The following is a 26,927-nucleotide window of genomic DNA, read 5'->3' on the forward strand; positions in this document are numbered from 1 at the left end:
CCATGGCCTTGACAGCTGGATCAAGCCCATTCCTTAGCTTTCTGAGAATCCAGCCTCATGGTAAGGTACTGGCTGGAGCCATGTTCATTGCCACAACTCTATGGTGTTTCAAGGTCCTTGCCAGCAAGCAAGCTGCAACAGAGTGCTCACAAACCATACTCAAATGCTCTGTAGCTGGACCTCCTGCCTGAAAGAGTTAGAGTTTGCACTGTCAGGACATCCCTGAAAGCTGGCATTTTAAAACAGCACAGCTTTTTTCCTGCTATGACTGAAAACCAAAACGTATGTGGTCAGCTTTTCATCAGTTCCGTTTAAGTGTTTCATGGCACGGCCTCTTAAAAGAGCTGCAAAGTTTTGCAGCAAAAGCTGAGTTAGGAAGCCTCTCTTCAATGAGAGGGCTTGCTTGCATCTAGCAAGCAGAGCAGACCCAAGAAATTGCTGCTACCAAGAAGCCATGCTTTATTCTTTTCTGTCTAGAATTACTTCCCAACCTCTCCCAGGCTTTATGTGGTGTAGTCCACATGTTGGGCACCATTTTTTGACTGAGTTTCTGTCGCACCTGGCCCCATGTTGGGTGCCATTTGTTGGGGCTTCTGTCCTGCTCAGTTTCCACAGTTGTTAAGTCCCAAAGAAATCACACATAGGTCTACATTAATTATAAACTGATTGGCCCATTAGCTCAGGCTTCTTATTAACTTTTTAACTTATATTAGCCCATTATTCTTGTCTACGTTAGCCTCATGGCTCAGTACCTTTTTTAGCGAGGCAGTCACATCTTGCTTCTTCTGTGGCTGGGTCACGACTGCCGAGAGAATGGGGTTTCCTCTTCTCAGAATTCTGTTCTCATTGACCTGCCTCAACTTCCTGTCTGGTTGTCCCACCTATACTTCTTGCCTGGCTACTGGCCAGTCATCATTTGTTTAAAATATAATTGAGAGAATATAGACATTTGTCCCACAAAAGTGGGATAGGATATAGACATGAATATTTTGCATTGGTATGGATCTCGGTTTATTGATACAAATTTAAGGTCAATTTTGTTATACTGTGTATATGTATTTCTGCTCTTGATTAAGGTACTGTGTTTATGAAGTTCATTTAAAGATGTAATGTATAATTAAGAAATATAGGTTAATAGATAGTCATCTATAATAGTCAAGCTTGTAAGTCATGTTAGTGATATTTTCTAGACATAGATATATATTTCAGTTAAATAGGTATTCAAATCTTTCAAGGACTAACTGAATATGGCATTTAAACATTTAAAAAACTTAGGACTTTTCTTGACAATGAGACACATCTGTTGCTGGCAGCACCAAGCTACTTCAAGAGGATGAAGTAGAACCAAAGAGGCTCCTTATGGCATTGATTAGCCATTTGGGTAAGAAACTGCTCTTACCTGGGCTGCTTGATACTATGCTGTATGAGCTAGACCTGCAGGGCCCACAGAAAAATGATTGCTGAACTTGTGTAAAGGTGAGATGATTCTTTGGGCTTCCTGCATCATGAAAGAGTCTGCTAGACATTCTGCAGGACACAGAAAAAAAGTGACTGACAAACTGTCAATATAGGTGGAACTCTCTTTGAAATTCCCTGCTTCATAAAAAAGTCTGCCAGAAACTATGGACTATATGAAGATGGGTGGCTGCAGTGTTACAAAAGAACTTTGGGTGACTGTCCAGGCAGCGAGATGTCTTTGTGAATTCTAATGTTTTAGAAGTTGTTACAATGCACTGTTTACTTAGGTAATATTATATCCTTCTGTAGTCTTTGATGTTGTAGAAAATCTCTGTAAAAAAAATTAAATAATTGAATAACTGAAGAAGGCCCTTTCTTGAAGAAGGTCTAGATACAAGGTGCATTTTTGACAAGATCTGGCTGGTCTATTTTAAATTTAATTTTATGCACATTGGTGAAGATGTCAGATCCCTTGGAGTTGGAGAATAGATAGTTATAGTTTTCCTTTGTTACATAAAAGATGAAGTATATATTGTAACTGTAATTCTTGCTTGATATCTCTTTTTTATATGTATTTTACTTTGTTAAAGTTAAAACCTTCCTTTTTATTTAGACTAAAAAAGGGAGATGATGTCAGAAGTCCTTCTGTATATGTGTTGCTTTTATTGGTTAATGTATAAGGAAACTCTTTTGGGCCTATTATAGGGTAGAATAGAGCTATGTGGGCAAAACTAAACTTAATGCTGGGAGAATGAAGGTGGATCAAGTAGATGCCATGTAGGCCCTCCAGAGACAGATGCCAGACGGATTTTTATCTGGTAAGCCACAGCCAGGTGGTGATTCCACCATAGTAGTCTATGCAGTGACTCATAAGTATTTTAGATCTGCTCAAGTATTGAGTAGACACCTTCTGATTTACCAAAATTATAGTCCAGTGATCTACAATCTCCCACTCTATGACAAGGGAGGTAGAAAAGTGTAAATTGCTGATTGCTTTCTAAAAGTAACACAGTTGTCACAATTTCGTAAAGATTTATTTTTATTTGAGGGTGTGTGTGCACTTGTGTGTAGCCTTTGGAAGAGGTATCAAATCTGACAGAACTGGAGTTAACAGGTAGTTGTTTAGCTGCCCAGTTTGATTTCTGGGAACTGAACCCAAGTCCTCTGCAACAACAACAAGAATAAGTGCTCTTAACCATTGAGCCATCTCTCCAGTCCCTGGTTATCAAAGTTTTAAATTCCATATGCCTTGACACTCAAAATCTAGGCATTTCCAAGAAGCATTGTGAATTATAACTTTCAATACTTGCTGAATTTGAAATTAAATTTGAGCATTGTGGTACAAAATTTAATCTCAGCTCTTGGGAGGCAGAGGCAGACAGATTTATGTGAGTTTGAGGTCATCCTGGTATACAGAGTGAGTTGCAAGACAACCAGAGATACATAGTGAAATCCTGTTGGAGAGATCTTTCCCAATCAGATTACTTAAGTGTTAATTACCTGAGTTGTAGCTATTAAAGCAGTGATGTGCTCATATGAGCTGGAAAATCTACTGGGCAACTTCCTGTACATCAGCTCTTTATATGCATTCTCAAATGTGATGTATTTTTTCAAGCTTTGTTTTTTTCAAGATGTGGTCTCCCTATGTAGCACTGACTGTCCTGGGACTCGCTAAGTTAACCAGGGTGGCCTTGGATTCAAAAAGGTCCTACTGCCTCTGCCCCTCCAAGTGCTGGGATTAAAGGTGTGTTTCAGCATACCTAATTTTTAAAACATTTTTTAAAGATTAACTATATGTGTGTTAGCACACGTGACTCATGCCCACATGCAGTTGCTGTGGAGCACAGGAAAGGACATTGGGACTAGACCTTGAGCCACCTGACTTGGGTGTTGGGAACTGTCCTTGGCAAGGGCAAAATATTTATTAACCGCTGAGCCACCTCTCCCCCCCCCCCCAATCCTCCACTTAATAACTTTAAAGGAATGATATTTTGTACCATCATTTCTAACATACACATATATGTATTTTCAAAATATATGTATGTATATAAAATGAGTCTCCGTAAAAGATTTGTGTGTGTCAGTGCCACATCAGACTGGGCTAATTTCGTGTTAGTCATCATTGTCATCATCTTCATCATCAGTTTCTTCATTCTCCTCAGCTGAAAGTACAGTGGCCTCCTGTGTGGCCCTGGAAGCCTGTTCCTCACTCACACTGGGATCATCCATTTCTGTAATTTCCGGTCCACTGGGGTATTCTTGGTATACTGGTGGCAGGCCTGGGGGTGTGTAATTCTCCACACTATACTTATGACCCCAGCCTATGTAGATGTTTTCAAACTTTCTGTGAGTGAAAAGAAAATAAAGTCATGTCTCTTTAGGAAGGTTGACCCCTTTATACTAATAAGATCTTGCTACTATATCTTGGAACCCTGTTTTGTTTATTTGTTTTTTAAAACAGGGTGTATAAATTGCCAGAGTGAAATTGTCCCCAGTAATTCATCAACTACTGGAAATTATTTTTTACTAAATTGCTAAGTTGGTTATGGAAAACAGCCAGAGGTCTGGAGAGATGGCTCAGAGGTTATGAGCATTGGCTGTTCTTTCAGAGGATCTGAGTTCAATTCCCAGCATGGCAGCTCACAACTGACTTTGACATCTTCACCAATGTACATAAAATTAAGTTTAAAATAAACCAGCCAGATCTTATCAAAAATGCACCCTGTATCTAGACCTTCCTCAAGAAAGGGCCTTCTTCAGTTATTCAATTATTTAATTTTTTTTTCTTTTTTACAGAAATTTTCTACAAAGTTCAAAAGTTGCTAGCCTTGGCTGGGTGAAGAATAAGAGGTGTAGCTAAAACTGATGTGTTATTTTTTTCAGGCATGGTCATAGGAAATTGCAGATGCTTTTTCTTGTAGGCCTCACCTCACTTAGGACATGATGCATAACCAGTCGACAGACCCCTCCCCCTTTGATAGAGGGCGTTTCAGTTAAGGATGGTCATGCTTCCCTAAATCAAGAGCCTTCTTCTGCCCCCAAGGCTGGTCATGTATCCCTAACTCAAGAACCTTCATCTGCCCCCAAGGCTGGTCATGCAACCCTAAGTAAAGAGCCTCCATTCTCAGTGTTCTATCTCTGGCTGGAAGGCCCACCCCTTCACATGATCCCACCTACATCTCCATTAAACTTCTTCAATCTTTTTCATGGGGTTCCTTCTCAAAGAGATGACCACATATCAGTGACATACACAATTCTGCAAATGCATTTCATCCTTGGGAGAGAATAATGTGGGCGGGGGGAGTCAAAATTCTCTTCCTCATATTATCATGGTAAATAATTAAAAGCTTGGCTTTTACTTGTTTTTTCCCCAATATAATATTTCTATTGATTATTTGGGAATTTCACATTATGCACCCCAATTACACCCACTTTGCAGTCCTTCCAAGTCTACCCCCAACTCTTGTGACCCCCCCCCCAAAAAAGAAGAAAGAACCACATATGTCCAATTTATGTTGCCCATATACTCACTGGAGCTTAGTCAAACTCCCTGTAGCCACTAGCTTTCACTTTTGTCTTAACTGTGCTTTCTTTTTTTTTCATATGATATATTTCATCATTTTCTTTTCTTTTCTCCAACTCCTTTCAAATCCCCCATGCATCCAACTCAGTTTTCTTTCTTAGAAACAATGGATCAGACACATACACACAAAGTGTGTTTTGTGTTGGCCAACTAACACCTGAACATGGGGCATTCATTAATGGCTAGTCTAACCAAGGCAGCTTGACTTTTACCTGTTCAGTTGTGCTTTCTGATACTAATTAAGAAAGAATCAGAAACAAGACAAATGAAACTGTTTTTCACAGCAAGGGATAAACTCTCTACTAAATTACTAAGTGAGTAATATAAAACCAGTCCATTATAGTTAAATGGGATAATTAAGATGATAAAGTACAACCCTGAATTTTCTAGCTCTGAACTTTATCTTTACTATATTACAGAAGTCATTTTAATAAATCACACATTATATATCTAACATGCCAAAGAGGAGTAAAGACAGTATTAACAACAACTGTGATAACATAATTTCCAGAGCCTAAACAATTAGAATTGTCAGACACTAAGCAAGGTTTTTAAAGCCAAATGCTTATATGAATGTACTTTCAGTGTGTCTTTTATTTCTATGTAAAATTTACCATGCAAGCTGAGAACACCCAGAGTCATTCCTATTTAGGATTCAAATCCCAAGCCATGTTATTTATGAATTTCAGCTAAACATAACTCAAAATATGTTTGTAATCATTCCTTTCTGGATTGTGACTTTGAATGAATATGCTTCGGACTGCCCTGCTTACGCTCAGTACACTACACACAGGACTGTCTCTGCCTTGGGTAAATGTATGGGCTCCCCGGACAAAAGCATCATCCTTCCATCCTTTGGCCAGAAAGGTGCATTGAAATGGGTTTCAATATCCTGCTTACCTGCTGTGGGTAAATAAATCCTTTCCCAGCTTTATGTTCTGGTGGGGCTGACTTTGGTTTTGCACTCACCAAAATATAAGCCGTGAAGTTTGGTTACAAATGGCTTTGTAAGTGGCCAGATACTTACTTGCCATTGGAAAAGGCATATGCTCCAGGCCAAAGATTGGATCTAAGGACAGCAATAGCATACTGTGGAATGAGATTTGAGGACAGCCGTGTTGTCCAAGAGGGTATATTCTGAATATCTGGAACCCAATGAAAAAGTTATAAGCTTCAAACAGAACAAGAATCTACTGGTAACTAAAGTAATTTTTATAAATATGGAACAGTCATCAACATTTGCTATAAAAAGTTAAAACGTTTTCTTTATCCATTTTTTGGTGGAGGGGCATCTAGATTGTTTCCATGTCTCGCTTTTACAAATAATGCTACTGTGAACATAGTTGAACAACTGCCTTTGTGGTGTGATTGAGAATCCTTTGGGTATATGCCCAAGAATGGTATTGTTGGACTTGAGGTAGGTTGATCCCCATTTTTCTGAGAAAATGCCATACTGATTTCCAAAGTGTCTGTGCTAGTTTGTACTCCCACCAGCAGTGGAGGAGCATTCCCCTACTCCACATCTTCTGCAGCATAGGCTGTCATCAGTGTTTTTGATCTTAGCCATTCTGATGTACATTTACTCAATGTTACTCAGCAAGGACATCTTGAGATTTGTAGGCAAATGGATGGAAGTAGAAAAAAATCCTGAGTGAGGTAACCCAGACACAGAAAGAAAAAAACAGTATGCATGCACTCATAAGTGGATATTAGACATGAAACAAAGATAAACAGGCTGCAATCCACAAACCCAGGGAACTATGCAAAAATGAGGACTCTAAGATAGACACACATGGAAGGCACCAGGAAAGGGAAATAGTTAAGATCTCCTGGGCAGCCTGGGAAGAGATAGAAGGGAGAGGATGGGGGATGAGAACTTGAGGGATTAATAAAACCAAGTTGGGGGAGGGACAGAGGGGGAGAGCAATGAAAAACGTATCTCGATAGAGAAAGTCATTATGGTGTTTCTCTCTAAACAAGGATGACCCCACCTAAGACTCCTAGTCATAATGGAGAGCATGTCTGAAAGGGCCTTGCCCTTTAATCAGATTAGTGACTACCTTTATTGTCATCATAAAACCTATATCCAGTAACTGATGGAAGCTAATGCAGTGATCTACACCCAGACACTGGGTTGTAATTTAGTTGAAGAGAAGGAGAAGGAATCATAAGGACAAGGGCCAGTCATAACCATGTTTGGGAAAACCACAGTCACAACTGACCTCAGCTAGTGGGAGCTTAGGGACTCAAGACTCACAGTTAGGGAATCTGCATGTACCAGAAATAAGCCCTCTGAATGTGAGTGACAGTTATCTGGCTTGATCTGTTGAGAGGACCCCTGGCAATGGGACCAGGACTCATCCTGGGTACATGAACTGGCTTTTTGTAGCCCATTCTCTATGATGGGATGCCTTATACAGGGGGTAGGGGCTTGGTGCATCAGACTTTGTTGACTCCACAAGGGAGGGCTTACCTCTTCTGAGGAGTGGATGGGGGATGGGATGGGTAGAGGGAGGGGAAACTGGGCCTAATATGTAAAATGAAACAAAGTTTTAAAATGTAAAAAGATAAAAGAGAAGCTTGATATAAAAATCAATAGAGGTTTCTTTTTTTTTTTTTCATTTTTCAAGGCAGGGTTTTTCTGTGTAACAGTCCTGGCTATCCTGGAAGTAGCTTTGTAGACCAGGCTGGCCTGGAACTCCATGAGATCCACCTGCTTCTGCCTCCGAAATGCTGAGATTAAAGGCATGAGCCACCACTACCTGTTTCAAGAGAGTATTTTATGAGTGCCCTAGGGCAATATAATTGTATGGATGTATATATGTATATAGTGTGCTCACACTCACGCACGCACACACACACACACACACATATAGCTTATGTATAAATATTTACAAACATGTAAATATGTACAAACATTTTTGCAATGGAGGCTTTACTAAAGGAGAAGAAGTTTGATCACCAAAGAAAAGATAAATCATTACTATGGGAAAAACCTAGTAAGAGTTGCAAGCAAAACAGAATAGGAAGAAACAATAGAGAGACAAATATAGATTAGACATTCGTTAGAGACCACGCATAACGTTGTACCATAGCTGTGCCACGTGCTTGTGGTATACTGAAGGCAAGACAAGAGGAATGTCAGCCTTTCCTGTTAGTTACAGCCCATCCACGTTTCCTCTCTGCACCAGTCCTTCAGCCGCTCTCAAAGCACTAGTATAGCCCAAAGCCTTCTTTACTCCCACCCTACAGAACCCAGGGCAGAGATAAGGGATGAGCCCTAGCTCTCTGCCCCTCTTTAGGGTTTCCAACGGTTTCAAGTTTACGACACATGTGTAATATATAACTTATGAGTCCTCATTAACAGTGTGTAAAGTTACCTAAATCTTCAGAGATTGGTGTCAAAAGAGGAGGCCCCACTTCCTGTTCTATGTAGTCAGGCTCTTCTCCTTTGTCTTCTTTTTCGTCATCCTCTTCTTCTTCCTCTTCCTCATTCTTTTGTATAGGATTGAACCAAGTACAGCGACCCTGGAGATGAATGTTGCAACGTTTAGTAGATTAATGAAAACCTTAATATTGTCAGAATATTCTTAATATATTCAGAATATATGGTTGGGCCGGGCAGTGGTGGCGCACGCCTTTAATCCCAGCACTCGGGAGGCAGAGGCAGGCGGACCTCTGTGAGTTCGAGACCAGCCTGGTCTACAAGAGCTAGTTCCAGGACAGGCTCCAAAACCACAGAGAAACCCTGTCTCAAAAAACAAAAACAAAAACAAACAAACAAACAAAAAACAGAATATATGGTTGGTAATTATCAAGACAAGACTTCTCTGTATGGGAAACTTGCCCAACTATTCTGATGCAGGGTCACTTTCTATGATCCTCCTGTGTAGCACAAATAATAAAAAGCCAAAGACGTATATTGGGGTTCAACCCAAAAACCAGAAAAGCAAAGCAGCCAAGCCACTAGAGAAGGCTACCTCTACCAAGACTAGGAAACAGCAGACTAAGCCTCTCTCTCCTCCCATTTTATATTCCCTCTAGTGCTGAGATTAAGGACATATGACTCCCTGGGATTGGGATTGAAGGTGTGAGACACCACTACCCCAGATTTGTTTTTGTATTGATCTTGTGTAGCTCAGGGTGGCCTTGACTTCACAGAGATCCATCTGACTCTGTATCCCAAATCCTGGGATTATAGGTGTGTATCACCATTGCTTGACCTCTAGTGGCTTTAGCTTTGCCTCTGGTCTTCAGGCAAGATTTATTTATCAAAATACAGATAATATAGCACTACACTCCTACTTCAGTTTTCCCAGTGCTAGACTTGCTGACACATGCCTCCACACTGAGCTTCTTCTTTCTGTATGTTTTTACCAAGTGTTATTTCCATTTGGGTTTCTTCAGGAAAAACAACAAACCTGTATGAGTTATTTCAATAATTTTACATTTCTTGAAGTTACAGAACTTTAAGGTCTATGCAGTCTTTAAAATGGGCAGAATCTTTACAGAAATGGTAGTAATACATTTAACTAGTTTGCTACACTTTATATAAATAAAGTAAATGGTGACTTTCAAAAGCAAACTTTTTTCATTTCTTTTGAAACGTTCTAATTGATTGTATCAATATGTTATTTTAGATTAGAAATCATCAGAAAGATTTTAAGATCACTTAACATTTTAAAATTCAGTCATTAAAGCCAGACATGGTGGCACACACATTTAATTCCAGTATTCAGGAGGCAGAGGCAGGCACAACCCTGAGAATTCAAGGCTAGCCTGTTCTACAAAGCAAGTCCCAGACTAGTCAGGAATACATAATTAGACCCTGTCTCAAAAAAATTAAAATCCATCATTACAATTCCCTCTTTTAAAAAATGTGTGTTTGTGCTTGTGCGTGCGCACGTGTGACACCTGTGTGCAGGTGTCCATGAAGGTCAGAAGAACATTCAGATATCCTAGACCTGGAGTTGCAGGACATTGTGAGCTGTCTGTCAACGATACTGGAAACAAAACTCGGGTCTTCTGGAAGAGCAGCAAGCTCTCTTATGTCCAGTTCCTGTGCTTCCTTATTTGTAGAATATTCCTTAAATATAAACAGTTGTAAGACATTGCCACAAGATTCCTGGTGACATGGTTTATACATATCTGGCCTTCATTGTACTTTTTTTTTTATTTGTTTGCTTTTTGTGACAGGGTTTCTCTGTGTAGTCCTGACTGTCCTGGTACTCACTACTCACTCTGTAGACCAATCTGACTGTGAACTCACAGATCTATCTGCCTCTGCCTCCTGAGTGCTGGGATTACAGGTGTGTATCACCATCACCTGGCGATAGTACTTTTTAATAATTATTTTTATTAGCATAATTTCAATTTATGAGTAACTGAACAAAAGATTTTTCATTGTAATGCTTACATACAAGTATATAATGTACTTTCAAATTCAGCTCATTAGCTGAATTTCCTTCCATGCTAATTAATATTAATCACAAAATTTCAAGTGTTATAAACCTGGGGTCCTAATTGCTCAGGCAATAACCCTTATCTAGAGTCCTCAGAAGAACCTATTATCTGTATGGAAGTGAAGACTTTCTACATATGATGGAAGAGTGCAGCAGGTGTTTCACAGGACGGGCTCTGGGTCCTTTGTCTCACACCTCACTCTATAATGAATCAGCTGAGGTTGCTTTACCATCTCTCCCACCCTGTCTGCCTCAACCCCTCATTGTACAAAAGGAATCCTGCAATCTTTCATGGGGTTGTGGTGAGGATGGAATCCTACGTATTTAAATACATAATTGATTATATACAGTGTTCCTGGCACAGAGCCCCTATATAACCACTGTACAAAACTAGTTTTCATTGGAGCACCGGACAGAAATCTCAAGGTCCAAATCAGGAGCAGAAAGAGAGGGAGCACGAGCAAGGAACTCAGGACCACGAGGGGTGCACCCACACACTGAGACAATGGGGATGTTCTATCGGGAACTCACCAAGGCCAGCTGGCCTGGGTCTGAAAAAGCATGGGATAAAACCGGACTCGTTGAACATAGCGGACAATGAGGACTACTGAGAACTCAAGAACAATGGCAATGGGTTTTTGATCCTACTGCACGTACTGGCTTTGTGGGAGCCTAGGCAGTTTGAATGCTCACCTTACTAGACCTGGATAGAGGTGGGTGGTCCTTGGGCTTCCCACAGGGCAGGGAACCCTGATTGCTCTTCGAGCAGATGAGAAAGGGGGACTTGATCGGGGGAGGGGGAAGGAAATGGGAGGCGGTGGCGGGGAGGAGGCAGAAATCCTTAATAAATAAATAAATTTAAAAAAAAAAGAAAAAAAAAGCAGAAGCCATCATCTTCTGCACTTGGAAATGAAACCTAGGAATCGGCCATTCTGGGAATCCTCCTGACTCTGCATTTTATTATGATTCTGGTTTTGTCTTGTTTGGTAGTTGTCTTATTGGTCTGATTACAGAAGATTACTTTGGTTTTACAAAGAAAGCCCACATTCTGAAGTAAACAACATTTTACACAATGTTCACATTTCTGTGTATATCTCACAAAAACAGGAGAATCTTATTTTCTGTACTGTTGTTTTTTCCATGTAAATATACTGTCCCATTTGTAAAAGTAAAAAAAAAAACTAGTTTTCATGTCTGTAGTAATTGTTTAGTGTTTTTTGACATGAGAGCTTCATGTAAAATAAAAGAACTGTTGACAAAATTAATGCACATCAATATGTAAAATATAGCAGATCATCTCGGAACACATGTCAGTCTAAATCTATGTACTACCCGAATACACTCCTACCTGAGGAAGAATGTACTGCACATGATGAACCCAATTGGATAGAGATTCCACCAGGTCAGTCACTTGGATGCCTTCAAATTCGGGGTTTTCCTCATAGCTGTCTCGGCCACCTTCCACCTCTTCTTCTTCTTCTCCTTCCTCTTCATCAAACTGATAGAATCCTAGAGGACTGACATGGGTCCCTGCTGAAATGCGGGCAATTTGTGCTCTTAAGTAATTGCTTTCATTTCCTGGGAAGGGTGGGTAGCTTATGATGGCCGCATCTAGTCGTCCAGTGAAAAATTTCTTGATTTTTCTTGCGGTAACAATTTGAGCAGGCGTCACTGATGGTAACTTCACCCATGGCCTTCCAGGCTCATTGCAAACAAAATAGATGTACTTGTTTGTACCTGTTCTGTTTTCTTCCTTGGGTATCACCTGTGGGGCCTTATACAAGGACTTTGGTAATTCGTCCTCCTCGCCTTCCCCGGCTTCACTTTCTACATCGTCCCTTTCTTCAGCTACACCTTCCTCTTCCACCTCCTCTTCATCTTCCCCTTCACGTAATTCTACTTCAGCAATGATATAATTCATTTCCAGACCCAAGATCTTGCCCCAGAAGCGGCATCTTTGGATTGGGTGTGTTTCAGTAAGTTGCTTGAGGGCAAGAAACACCCGATAAGTCTCATCTGTCCCCAAACCAACTCCAGCTTGTTCAAAATAGTACGCTGACTCCATCACATTGGGTAGAGAGCTTTCTGCCTAGGAAAACAAATACCCATGGTTAAAATCTTACTGATAAGAGGAATGTTTGCGGGGCCCTTTGTTCGCGAGCTAACCAAGCAGCACGGAGTTTCGATCTGGGCACAGGAGTGAAACATCATTGTGGTGAGTGAGTGCTGTGGCAGCTGGGAACATACCTCAGCCCGCCTACACTTCCTGGCCATCCTACAGGGGCTATACTGCCCATACCTCCTCTCTCTTCCTATCCCATACAGCTTACATCCAGATCCCCCCACCCCCTGTCTCCCTCCCTTCCTCCCTTCCTTGGCGGCATAGCGCCTCCCTGCGCAGCCTGCTAGGGCGCTGGGACCCAACCCGAACCGGGAGGACAAAGGGGTAGCCGGTAGCTCCTTTGTTCCCATAGCCTGCCCACATAGCTAACCAAGCAGCGGAGTTTCGATCTGGGCCCCAAGTGAAACATCATTGTGGAGAAACATCTCTGGGGAGTGACATAACTGGGAAGGTACATCAGTGGGCAAGAAGACCTGATCCTGTAAAAGAAGAACCAAAGGGGAGTATTGGGAGGAAGAGATGGGCAGACGCCAATGCAGGAATTCTCCCAACAATCTGAAAAACAACACGAAACCACCAGAAGCCAGTGACCTCACAACAGGAGAACATGAACACCTTAATCAAGAAGAAGTAGAAAAAACTGACTTCATGAAAGTGATTGACACCCTTAAACAGCATATAAAAAACGACCTAATAGAAATGGATGAGAAGTATAAGAGAAAGTTCGAGGAATTGAGTAAATCAATGAATGATACCCTAGGAAACCAAGGAAAAACAATCAAGCAGATAAAGGAAACAGTTCATGACTTGAAAACTGAAATGGAGGCAAAGAAGAAAACACAAACAGAGGGCCGGCTGGACATGAAAAATCTAGGTAAACGAATAGAGACTACAGAATCAAGCATAACCAGCAGAATACAAGAGATAGAAGAAAGAATCTCAGATTCTGAGGATAACATAGAGAAAATAAACGCTCTGATCAAAGAAAACAGCAAGTCCAACAAACTCTCATCACAAAACATTCAGGAAATATGGGACACAATAAAAAGACCAAACCTAAGAATAATTGGAGTAGAAGAAGGAGAAGAAGTGCAGCTCAACGGTCCAGAAAATATACTTAATAAAATTATAGAAGAAAACTTTCCCAACCTGAAGACAGATGTACCTATGAAGGTTCAAGAAGCATACAGAACACCAAATAGGCTGGAACAAAAGAAAACATCCCCTCGCCATATAATAATCAAAACACAAAATATACAGAATAAAGAAAGAATATTAAGAGCCGCAAAGGAAAAAGGCCAAGTTACTTATAAAGGTAAACCTATCAGACTTACACCTGAGTTCTCTATGGAAACCATGAAAGCCAGAAGGTCCTGGATAGATGTACTCCAAAAACTAAGAGACCACGGATGCAAGCCCAGACTACTATATCCAGACAAACTTTTGTTCACTATAAATGGAGAAAACAAAATTTTCCAGGATAAAAACAAATTTAAACAATACGTAGCCACAAATCCAGCCTTACAGAAAATAATAGAAGGAAAATCACTAACCAAGGAGTCCAACAATGACCACAATAAATCAGACATCTAGAGACCCTTCACCAGCGCAAATCAAAGAAGGGAAACACACAAACCCTACTACTAAAAAAGTGACCGGAGTTAACAACCACTGGTCATTAATATCACTTAATATCAATGGGCTCAACTCACCTATATAAAGGCACAGGCTAAGAGATTGGATACGAAAACAGGATCCAACATTCTGCTGTTTACAAGAAACACACCTCAACCACAAAGACAGGCACCTACTCAGAGTAAAGGGCTGGGAAAAGGCTTATCAAGCAAATGGACCTAAGAAACAAGCAGGTGTGGCCATACTAATTTCGAACAAAGTTGACTTCAAACTTAAATCAATCAGAAGAGATGGAGAGGGACATTTTATACTCATAACAGGAACAATTCATCAGGAAGAAGTCTCAATCCTGAATATCTATGACCCTAATATAAAAGCACCCACGTACGTAAAAGAAACATTGCTAAAACTCAAGGCAGCCATCAAATCACACACACTAATAGTAGGAGACTTCAACACTCCTCTCTCACCAATGGACAGGTCAATCAGACAGAAACCTAACAGAGAAATAAGAGAATTAATGGAGGTAATGAATCAAATGGACTTAACAGACATCTATAGATTATTCCACCCAAAGAGGAAAGAATATACCTTCTTCTCTGCAGCTCATGGAACCTTCTCGAAAATTGACCACATACTCGGTAACAAAGCTAACTTACACAGTTACAAAAAAATATTAGTAACCACCTGTGTCTTATCAGATCACCATGGATTAAAGTTAGAATTCAACAACAATGCTACCCCCAGAAAGCCTACAAACTCATGGAAACTGAACAGTCAACTACTGAACCATACCTGGATTAAGGAAGAAATTAAGAAAGAAATTAAAGTCTTCCTTGAATTCAATGAAAATAAAGAAACAACATACTCGAACTTATGGGACACTATGAAAGCAGTCCTGAGAGGAAAGTTCATAGCACTAAGTGCCCACTTAAAGAAAACAGAGAAAGCACATATTGGAGACTTAACAGCCCACTTGAAAGCTCTAGAAAAAAAAGAAGCAGACTCACCTAGGAGGAGTAGAAGACTGGAAATAATCAAATTGAGGGCTGAAATCAACAAAATAGAAACACAGAAAACAATCCAAAGAATCAATGAAACAAAAAGCTGGTTCCTGGAGAAAATCAACAAGATTGATAAACCCCTACCAAATTAATCAAACGGCAGAGAGAGAACACGCAAATTAATAAGATCAGAAATGAAAAGGGGGACATAACCACAGACACAGAGGAAATTCAGAGAGTCATTAGATCTTACTACAAAAGCCTGTATGCCACAAAACTGGAAAATGTAAAAGAAATGGACATGTTTTTAGATAAATACCATTTACCAATACTAAACCAGGACCAGGTGAACAATCTAAACAGACCTGTCATTCGCGAAGAATAAGAAGCTGTTATCAAAAACCTCCCTACCAAAAAAAGCCCAGGACCAGATGGTTTCAATGCAGAATTCTACCAGAACTTCCAAGAAGACCTAATACCTATACTCCTTAATGTATTCCACAATATAGAAACAGAAGGGTCATTACTAAATTCCTTTTATGAAGCCACAATTACTCTGATACCAAAACCACTCAAAGACTCAACCAGGAAAGAGAACTACAGGCCAATCTCACTCATGAATATCGACGCAAAAATCCTCAACAAAATACTGGCAAATCGTATCCAAGAACACATTAGAAAAATTATCCATTATGATCAAGTAGGCTTCATTCCTGAGATGCAGGGCTGGTTCAACATACAAAAATCTATCAATGTAATCCAGCATATAAATAAACTGAAAGAAAAAAAACATATGATCATTTCATTAGATGCTGAAAAAGCATTTGACAAAATTCAACATCCATTTATGTTAAAAGTCTTGGAGAGATTAGGGATACAAGGGCCATACCTAAATATAATAAAAGCTATATACAGCAAGCCGACAGCTAACATCAAATTAAACGGAGAGAAACTCAAAGCCATCCCACTTAACTCAGGAACACGACAAGGCTGTCCACTCTCGCCATACCTCTTCAATATAGTGCTTGAAGATCTAGCAATAGCAATAAGACAACATAATGGGATCAAGGGGATTCGAATTGGAAAGGAAGAAGTTAAACTTTCGTTATTTGCAGATGATATGATAGTGTACTTAAGCGACCCCAAAAACTCCACCAAAGAACTTTTACAGCTGATAAACAGCTTTAGTAATGTGGCAGGATACAAGATCAACTCCAAAAAATCAGTCGCCTTCTTATACACAAAGGATATGGGAGCAGAGAGGGAAATCAGAGAAGCTTCACCATTCACAATAGCCACAAACAGCATAAAATATCTTGGGGTAAATCTAACCAAGGAAGTGAAAGATCTATTTGACAAGAACTTTAAAGTATTGAAGAAAGAAATTGAAGAGGATACCAAAAAATGGATGGACCTCCCTTGCTCTTGGATTGGGAGGATCAACATAGTAAAAATGGCAATTCTACCAAAGGCAATTTATAGATTCAATGCAATCCCCATCAAGATCCCATCAAAATTCTTCACAGATCTGGAGAGGACAATAATCAACTTTATATGGAAAAACAAAAAACCCAGGATAGCCAAAACAATCCTATACAATAAAGGATCTTCTGGAGGCATTACCATCCCTGACTTCAAACTCTATTACAGAGCTACAGTAATGAAAACAGTGTGGTACTGGCATAAAAACAGAGAAGTCGACCAATGGAATCGTATAGAAGACCCGGATTTTATCCCACAAACCTATGAACACCTCATTTTTGATAAAGGAGCTAAAAGTATACAATGGAAGAAAGAAAGCATCTTCAACAAATGGTGCTGGCACAACTGGATGTCATCCTGTAGAAGAATGAAAATAGACCCATATCTATCACCGTGCACAAAACTCAAGTCCAAATGGATTAAAGACCTCAATATCAGCCCGAACACAGTGAACCTGATAGAAGAGAAAGTGGGAAATACCCTACAACAGGTGGGCACAGGAGATCGCTTCCTATGTATAACCCCAGAAGCACAGACATTAAGGGCATCATTGAATAAATGGGACCTACTTAAACTGAGAAGCTTCTGTAAAGCAAAGGACATTGTCACTAAGACACAAAGGCAACCTACTGACTGGGAGAAGATCTTCACCAACCCCGCAACAGACAAAGGTCTGATCTCCAAAATATATAGAGAACTCAAGAAACTAGACTTTAAAATGCTAATTAACCCAATTAAAAAATGGGGCACTGATCTGAACAGAGAATTCTCAACAGAAGAAGTTCAAATGGCCAAAAGACACTTAAGGTCGTGCTCAACTTCCTTAGCAATCAGGGAAATGCAAATCAAAACAACTCTGAGATATCATCTTACACCTGTCAGAATGGCTAAAGTCAAAAACACCAAGGATAACCTTTGCTGGAGAGGCTGTGGAGGAAGGGGTACCCTCATCCATTGCTGGTGGGAATGCAATCTTGTGCAACCACTGTGGAAGTCAGTGTTTCGGTTTCTCAGGAAATTCGGGATCAACTTACCCCTGGACCCAGCAATACCACTCCTGGGAATATACCCAAGAGATGCCCGATCATATGACAAGAGCATTTGTTCAACTATGTTCATAGCAGTATTATTTGTAATAGCCAGAACTTGGAAACAACCTAGATGCCCTTCAATGGAAGAATGGATGAAGAAAGTATGGAATATATACACGCTAGAGTACTACACTGCGGTAAAAAACAATGACTTCGTGAATTTTGCATGCAAATGGATGGAAATAGAAAACACTATCCTGAGTGAGGTGTCCCAGACCCAAAAAGATGAACATGGGATGTACTCGCTCATAATTGGTTTCTAGCCATAAATAAGGGCCACGGGAGTCTACAACAGGTGAACCTAAAGAAGCTAAGTAAGAAGGTGAACCCAAGGAAAAACATATAGTTACCCTCTTGGCTAAGGGAAGTAGACCAAATTGCCGGGGAGAAAATTGGGATCTTGGGGGTGGGGTGGGATGGGGGTAAGGGGAGATGGGGAGAGAATAGGAAGAAGGGAAGGAGGGGGAACTTGGGGAAACAGGAGAATTGGGATAAAGGAAAGGTGGATAGGAGAGCACGGAACCACAATTCTTAGTCAAGGGAGCCACTTTAGGGTGGGCATGAGACTTGACCCTAGAGGGGCTCCCAAGTGCCCAAGATGAGGTTCCCAGTTAGTTCCTTGGGCAGCTGAGGATAGGGAACCTGAAATGACCCTATCCTAGAGCAATACTGACGAATATCTTGCATATCATCATAGAACCTTCATCTGGTGATGGATAGAGATAGAGACAGAGACCCACACAGGAGCACCGGACTGAACTCCCAAGGTCCCAATGAGGAGCAGAAGGAGGGAGAACATGAGCAAAGAAGTCGGGACCACGAGGCGTGCACCCACCCACTGAGACAGTGGAGCTGATCTACTGGGAGCTCACCAAGGCCAGCTGGACTGTGACCGAAAAAGCATGGGATAAAACCGGACTCTCTGAACATGGCGAACAATGAGGGCTGATGAGATGCCAAGGACAATGGCACGGGGTTTTGATCCTACTTAATGTGCTGGCTTTGTGGGAGCCTAGCCAGTTTAGATGTTCACCTTCCTAGATATGGACGGAGGGGGGAGGACCTAGGACTTACCACAGGGCAGGGAACCTGGACTGCTCTGTGGACTGGAGAGGGGAGAGGGAGGGGGAGAGGAGTGGGGGGAGGGGGAGAAGGGTGGGAGGAGGGGGAGAAGGGTGGGAGGAGGGGGAGGGAAATGGGAGGCTGGAAGGAGGTGGAAACTTGATTTTTGTTTATGTTTTTTTTCTTCTTTTCTCAATAAAAAAAAAGAGGAATGTTTGCATCTTTTCTATGCCTTGACACTATCTCTACTCTCTCCACTCCTCTTTCTTTGAAGATACAAAGCAAAATGTGTGAATCCCTAAACTTCTGTTCCTCCCCCACACATAAGGCTTCTTAGACCAGTTGTGTGCTATACTCATCATATGATCATAAAACTTTGTTTCATGTGACTCTTAGAAAGAACTTAATGGCTGATAAACATTCAAGTCAGGCATTATGGTTCACATCATTAATCCTAGCACTAGGAAGGCAGAGGCAGGTAGACAGTTTTCAATTTGAGGCCAACTAGTCTACATAGCAAATTTCAGTAGAGCCACAGCTATCTAGTGAGGCTCTATTTTAAAAAAATTCAACATTATTTTTCATATAAAATAAGTTAATAATGCGAAAATAAGACATAGTCTAACAGACACATATTTATATATATTTATGTTGTCACTAAACTATGTATTAAATTCATGGTTTTACATGTATGTCAGGTAAATAACATTAGCATTCTATATATGAAAATATGTAAAATAATGGAAAAGATTATAAAGGTAAATATTTTTTGAATTGCTTGGAATGAGCTACACTTTAAAACCAAAATATAAGTACTTGACAGTATATGTAGTATATAATAACATTTGAAATAATGAAGATAAACATAATTCCATAAAAGAAATACAGGGAAATGAATACAGAGTGCTAAATGGACACTAGAATAGCTACAGTTAGAAGAGAAAATGGAAATTCAAAAGAACTTTAGCTAAAGTGGGATGCTTCCCAGAGCAGTTATGAGCACTCATCGTTCTCACAAATGATTTGCAAGTGTTTATAGTTTCCCATTGTGGTGTCAAGAAAAATATGAAGACTTTGGTGGAGGTTGTTTGTTTGTTTGATTTTGGTTGAGACAGGTCTTTTTTTTTAAATATTTATGTATTTATTATGTATACAATATTCTGTCTGCGTGCATGCCTGCAGGCCAGAAGAGGGCCCCAGACCCCATTACAGATGGTTGTGAGCCACCATGTGGTTGCTGGGAATTGAACTCAGGACCTTTGGAAGAGCAGGCAATGCTCTTAACCTCTGAGCCATCTCTCCAGCCCCCGAGACAGGTCTTAATGTATATGTAACCCTGGCTTTCTTGGAACTCACTCTGTCATCCAGGCTGGTCTTGAACTCACAGAGATCTGTATGCCTTTGCCTCTGAGTTCTGGAATTAAAAGCCATTTGGCTTGACTAATACAATGACCTTTAAAATCCTCACCTGTGACATAATTTTAAAATTCTTTCCCGGGCATGTAGAATATTACTTGCTCTTGGTCCTGCTCACTTAGCTACAATGTCATGGGGTCAGGAGCACAACAGTGAAGGTCAAAGGACAACTTTCTGAAGTTGGTTCTGTCCTTAAGCATGTAGGCCCCAGGGTTGAACCCAGGTAGGTCTTTAGGCGTGACAGTAGAAACCTTTACCTTCTTTTTGCCCCCAATGTGAAGCTGTACTCTTCATCCCATAACTCAGCTCTGATATTCCATGGCTGCTGGCCTGACCTTTATTAGGAAGACGCTGGGTCAAGGGTGGTCAGTCTTCAGACCCAAACCAGCTATGTGTCTTCTCACTCACCTCCTGTATCTGGGTGTAGATCCTGATCTACTGAAGTTGCCTAAGACAGCTGGGGGCCCGTTCCTGTACTGAATACTGATGTTTCTTAATAAGTTATCCCTGAGAATGTCTGCCATCTGCTTGATCCCCACATACTGAATGCTCCTACAGTTCTCGTGGTTGTATTTGACCCATACTCCAATGCCACTGTGCAAGGCAGCCTGGCATTAGCTCCTTGCTTCTATCACAGATTCCTTCCATCCAAGGACTATTGGTCTCTTTGCCTCAGGCTGCGTTTCTTCCCAAAGGCTGCTACACCAAGGCTCTGTGGGAGCAGTCAAGCCCCTGCCTCCTTTGCTTTTATCTGAAAATTCTATTTTGAAAGCAGTTTATTTAAAATTATTGTAAATAGTTTGTTGTTACTAGAACATGAAGTTATATATAAATTTTTAAGTATACAAACATTTATGGAAAAAGATATAGTATGCTATTTTGAAGTATTTGAAGTTCAAAATTTTGTGTCACCAGATTTTACTCCAAACTATGTATTTTCTGCCTTCTGTTACCAATTCTTTCTCCAAATATTTTCACCAATTTGACTTTTGATTTTAAAAAGAATTTTATTTCTAACTGCTTGTAATTTGAACCATGGCTAAACTATAGTAAATACCCAGACAAATGGATCTTACCCTAAAAACGACCACACATTGGAAGTGACAATAGAAGTACTTTTATGTTTTGAACTTAATTTAAAGGAAAATATGCAAATTGATATAAGGCTTTTACAGTCATGCATCACTTGATGGTGGCACATTTGAAGAGATTTCATTCAGCAGGTTGGTCTTGCAAATATCATGGAGTGAACTTCGTCAAGACTAGATGACATAGCCTACCAAACACTCTGTGTGTGCTTACCTTAAAGTCTATTTAGCCTTTATTTTAATGTGGATTGGTGTTTTGCTAGCATGTATGTTTGTACACCATATGTATGTGTTATATCCCCTTGGAATGGAGTTATGGTTGTGAGCCTTCATGTGGTGCTTGGAACCAAATCTAGGTCCTCTGGAAAAGTAGCCTGTGCTCATAACCATTGAGCCCTCTCTCCAGCTTCTCACCCTCTCTTGTGATAAAAAAAAAAAAAAAACCTCACTATAAATTCATTGCTGGTCTAGAGCTCACTTAGTAGACCAGCAACCTCGTTCATCCCTGAGATTCCAGTGTTCATTAGCAGCATCGAGAAATTTGGTAATGACTTACAGTTATTTACAGAGCTATAAGATGGTGTATTGATGAGGCAAGCCCACTCATCTCTGGGATTCCAGTGCTCATTAAAATAATGTTGAGATAGTTGGTGATCACTTACAATTTCCTCCTCCAGTTCTTGATCAGCTCCTTCCAATGGTCCCTGGAGAAAAAGAGCCTTTTGCTTCTCTGCTATTTCATATGCTGGAAGCATCTCATTTTCATTGTGGAGTGTATCTAACTTTTTATTAAAATTTGCCATCTTCACATCTTTGCTTATATTTTCAATGATGTCAACAGCATCTGCAGGACGCTCCTCTAATATCATGGTCAACACATTAGAAAGATGATCATATCTACCAAACAGAGAAAATTCCAGATAGCATACATCATGAACATTTGAAATTTTTTTCATGCAAATTCAGTTGGGTTTTAAGAAAGTTAAAAATTTGAAATCTTAAGAGATTTTGAAGAGAAGCTAATTTCTATCACTCCAGATAGAACCTACTCTAAAATTTTCTTTAGTAAAGTTTCTAATACGGTGTGGATATTTAAGTTAGTAGAGGAAAGTATAACAGCAAGATATATAATACACATCAGTTCTTTTCACATTTCATTTCTGAAGTTAAAATCTCCTAACTATATGCTAACAGTGATGCATGTTTTTTACTCTTACATCAGTTATTTCCTGTTCCTCATCCTTGCCCTCACCAAATACAATCTGATATCAAATACTGTTCATTCTTTAAGAGCTGTGTGCTTGCCACCTTATATATGTTAAAGGATTTCCAATTATGTCTATGCATGTGAGTATGTGCATGTGAAAGCAGGTGCCCATGCCAGATCTCCTGGATCCTGAGTTGTAGGTGCTTTGTGAGTTACATAATATTGGTGCTGGAAACCAAACACTAGTCCTCTGCAAGAGCAAGCACATGCTCATAATTGCAGAACCATTTTTCTAGCATCTACATCTTTTTTTAAGGTTTATTTTATTTAATGCATGTGAGTGTTTTGCTTACATGTATGCATGTGTATCATTTGTGTTCTGGTTCCTGAGAAGGTCACAAATTATTGGATACTCTAGAACCAGAATTAAAGGATGGTAGTGAGCTAGCATGTGGGTACTGGCTACCAAATCCTGGTCTCCTGCAAGAGCAGGAGTGCTCTTAACTGCTGAGCCCTCTCTTCACCTCCTACATCAAAGTTTTAAAAGTAACATTTTGCTTCATTGTTTTTGGACTTCCAAAGAAGCATTTCATAGTGTTATCTGCCCAGGTTCAGGTAAAGACAAATCACCAAATTCTTTGCTTCTTTCTCTTATTCTAAACTATTCTTGTTAATTCTTGGAGAATTTTACATGTGTTTTGATCATATTCCCCTCTCCCTCCCAATGCTTCCCAGATACACACACTCAACTTTGTGTCCTTTTTCTCCTTCCATTAAAGCCAGTTCATGCTGCCTAAATATTCTTATACATGTGTCTTCTCCTGGAGTGGTAATTATGACATTTTTATATACTCTGTTTCACAATTAAATTAGTAAAACTCATTTACCCTCCCATACTTTGTTCACAATTCATACTCCATAGTTTTTATGCACCAGGTTTAAAGGTGAGGAATGGGCTTTTCACACTACTATACAGTTCTCTCTTTGCACAATACTGATTTACAGAGTAAGAATGAGTAGATGGATGGATGTGTAGATGGATGGCTGGATGTGTAGATGGATGAATGGATGGATGGATGTGTAGATGGATGGTTGGATGGGTAGACTAATGCATGGATGGATGATGGATGACTAGATGAATGGATGGGAAGATGAATGGATGGATGGTTGATGGGTGTATAGATGGATGGATGGATGGATGGATGGATGGATGGAAAGATGAACGGATGCATGGATGGAAAGATGAATGGATGTATGCATGGATGGATGGATCAATGGATGGATGAATAGATGAATGGATGAATAGATGAATTTATGAATGAATGGATGCATGGATAAATAGATGAAGAATGGATGATGGATGGATAGATAAACAAATGGATGGATGAATGATGGATGGATAGATGGACACATAAATGAATGGATGGATAGATGGCCAGCTGGCTGGCTGGCTGGTTGGATGGATGGATGGATGAGTGGATGGAGGATGAATGGATACATGGATGGATGGGTGAATTAATGATGAAACAGTGACAAAGTCTTTAGCCTATGTCTTCTGTGACTTTGTTTCCAATATCATCAAGATCTATTGAATTGCCTTCTGTTTTGTTAGTAAACGCTGTCAGCTGAAAAGAAATGTGGAAACTAAACACCAGATCCATGGGATCCAATATCATGACCTCCAAGGACACCCACATTCATAAGCATATACCCACACATAGATACATAATTAAAATTTTTTATGACCTGGAGTTATGTAATGGTTAAGAGTACTTCCTGCTCTTTTAGAGGACTCAAGTTGGGTTTCCAGTACTCACATGCACCCACATTGTATTTGGAAGGTGTAACCTCTAGTTCTTGCTGATATTTACTCATAGTTTGGAGGATGATGATCACTAGCAGGAAGGCCAGGCATCAAAATATAAGTTCAAAAACAATTGTAAAATTATAAATATCACAAAGTACCATGAAATAAAAGAATACATTACTGCAAGAGAGTTCCATGGCAGCTGAGTTCTGAAGCATCTACTTCAAGAGGAAGATGGGCATCGAAGAGGATCCTTATGGAGTTTGATAGCCATTTGGGCAAGAAACTGCTCTTGCCTGGACTATTGCATAAACTGGAAACAGAACCTGCAGAGAGGACTACTGAACTTGTCTAAAGGTGAGATGATCTTTCGGGGTTCCTGATTCATGAAGGAGTCTGCAAGACATTCTGCAGGACACAACAGATAGTAACTGAACTGACTTTGAATTTTCCTGCTTCATGGAAATGTCTGCTGGATACTATGGGCCTGAAGGCTGAAGATTGATGCCCCAACGGTACAGAGGAACTTTGGGTGACTGTACAGGCAGCGAGATGTCTCTGTCATTTCTAGAGTTTGAAAGTTGCTTACTTCTTATTTACTTGGGTAATATTATATTCTTCTGGAGTCTCTGATGGTGTTGAAGAATAGATAGATAGTTATAGTTGTTTTCCTTACTTATGATAAAGATAAAATAGATGTAAATATTGTAATTTTTACTTGATAACTGTTTTGTTATATGTAATTTTTCTATGTTAAAGTTAAAGCCTTTCCTTTTTGTTTAAACAGAAAAAGGGGAAATGATGGAGGAAGGTCATTGGTTAAGTAATAAAGAAACTGCTTGGCCTCATAGGTTAAAACATAGGTGGGAGGAGTAAACAGAACAAAATGCTGGGAGGAAGAGGAAGTGAGGTCAGACTCGACAGCTCTGCTCTCTGGAGCAGAGACGCCATGCTCCCCTCTCCCGGGCAGACGCGATTTAGCTCCAACCCAGGATGGACTTAGGCTAGAATCTTCCCGGTAAGCGCACCTTGGGGTGCTACACACATGATTGGAAATGGGCTAGTCCAGGTGCGAGAGTTAGCTGAGAAGAGGCTAGATAGAAATGGGCCAAGCAGTGTTTAAACGAATACAGTGTCCGTGTAATTATTTCGGGGCATAAGCTAGCAGGCGGCCGGGGTGCTGGGGACGCAGCCCTGCCGCTCATAACACTACAAACCAGGATGGGTGGTCACCTCATCACTGGCCTGGGACTGAACATACAGTCCACCTACACAAGTCCTGGGATGAGAGTGCACTGCCATCATAGGCAGTTATATTTTTAGAGGCACCCTGGGTAAGGGCTTAGATTTCATGACTTTGTAACTCCTTCCAAGTCAAGAGTAAATAAACCAAATAACAATGAGGCCCAAAAGAAACAGAAAATATTTGAATGGTCTTCCTAGGGTCTTCAAAGACCTGAAAGAATCATGAACAGGGCCTGGATTTGAGTGCTTGATGCAGTTATCTCACCAATTCACTTTCCTTGTCTTTCCTCTCCTCTGTTTGTTAGTTTTTGAGATAGGGTCCCAATGTGTTGCCTTAGCTGACCTGGACCTTGCTGTGTAGACCAGGCAGACCTATAACAGTGATCTGCCTGCCTCTACCTCCACTCCCAGGTCCTGAGATTAAAGGCCTATTCTACCATACACAATACCTTTTCTTTTTCCACATGGAATTCTTTCCAATTCTACCTTTTTTGTCTCCAACACATTTTCACAGAGACACTCCTGCCCACTGCCCCTGCCCTGCTTTGTCACACTGTCCCTCCCCCCACTCCCAGTGAAACTTACAGATTTAAACCAGACTTGCTGCTGGTGCTCAGTAGGTATGCCTTTGCATTTTGAATAGCCACCTCAAGCATACTGGGAGCTGCTTTATTAGCTTCAAACTCAGGTTCGTCTGAATCACAGTTACTGTTTGAGTCTTCTTCCTGTAAAAGGTTGAATCTCAGCCCTTTGGGCTTGGGCTTGTTATGGCTGGCATCCCCTGGCCTACACAAGTCAAACTGGGGTGGCTGAGAGGGTGCAGAGGTGCATTCCTCTGTTTGGCTTGTGTAGTAAAAAGATAATTGTCTTGCAGCAGAATATGGTTCCCAAGCCTCAGAGTGAGGTGGTGTTGCAGTGCCAGGAATCCCACCGGGGTTCTTCTTTGCCTGTGATGAAGCCACAGGGTCCTGGGTAGATGCAGTCGGGGGAGGACCGAAGTGAGACTCCAGCGGAAGCACAGGAGGGGAGAATGGCACTTCTGGTCCCATGAGGTATCCAAGAGACAGGCTGGCTCTAGATTGGCGGCCCAAAGAGGGGCTCATTGTGCCTTGGGTTTCAGTGTCTGACCTTTGCTCCTTTTCCAGGTACTCAGGTGACAGGGGACCGGGATCCAGGGGAGAAGCTGCTGCCGCTCCTTCCCATGGCTTCTCTGCTTCTCCAGGCTCTTGGTTTTCTTCTTCTTGCTTTAAAGTGGAGTTTTCCAT

General features: G+C 40.6%; 1 protein-coding gene across 1 annotated transcript; it reads right to left on the bottom strand.

Annotated features, from left to right (window-relative positions):
* Nucleotides 1–3,455: 3,455 nt before the first annotated feature.
* Nucleotides 3,456–26,927, bottom strand: Rsph4a (radial spoke head component 4A). Its single transcript, XM_041654590.1, has 6 exons — nt 26,248–26,927; nt 22,066–22,300; nt 11,852–12,592; nt 8,422–8,569; nt 6,069–6,186; nt 3,456–3,802 (listed from the first exon to the last, which is right to left on the bottom strand). Exons 1-6 carry the CDS (start codon nt 26,925–26,927, stop codon nt 3,571–3,573), a joined length of 2,154 nt encoding a protein of 717 aa, XP_041510524.1. The 3' UTR covers nt 3,456–3,570.

This window comes from Microtus oregoni, unplaced genomic scaffold (genome assembly GCF_018167655.1).
Source record: "Microtus oregoni isolate MIOR12 unplaced genomic scaffold, Mior012 000006F_ref0000085, whole genome shotgun sequence".
NCBI lineage: Eukaryota > Metazoa > Chordata > Mammalia > Rodentia > Cricetidae > Microtus > Microtus oregoni.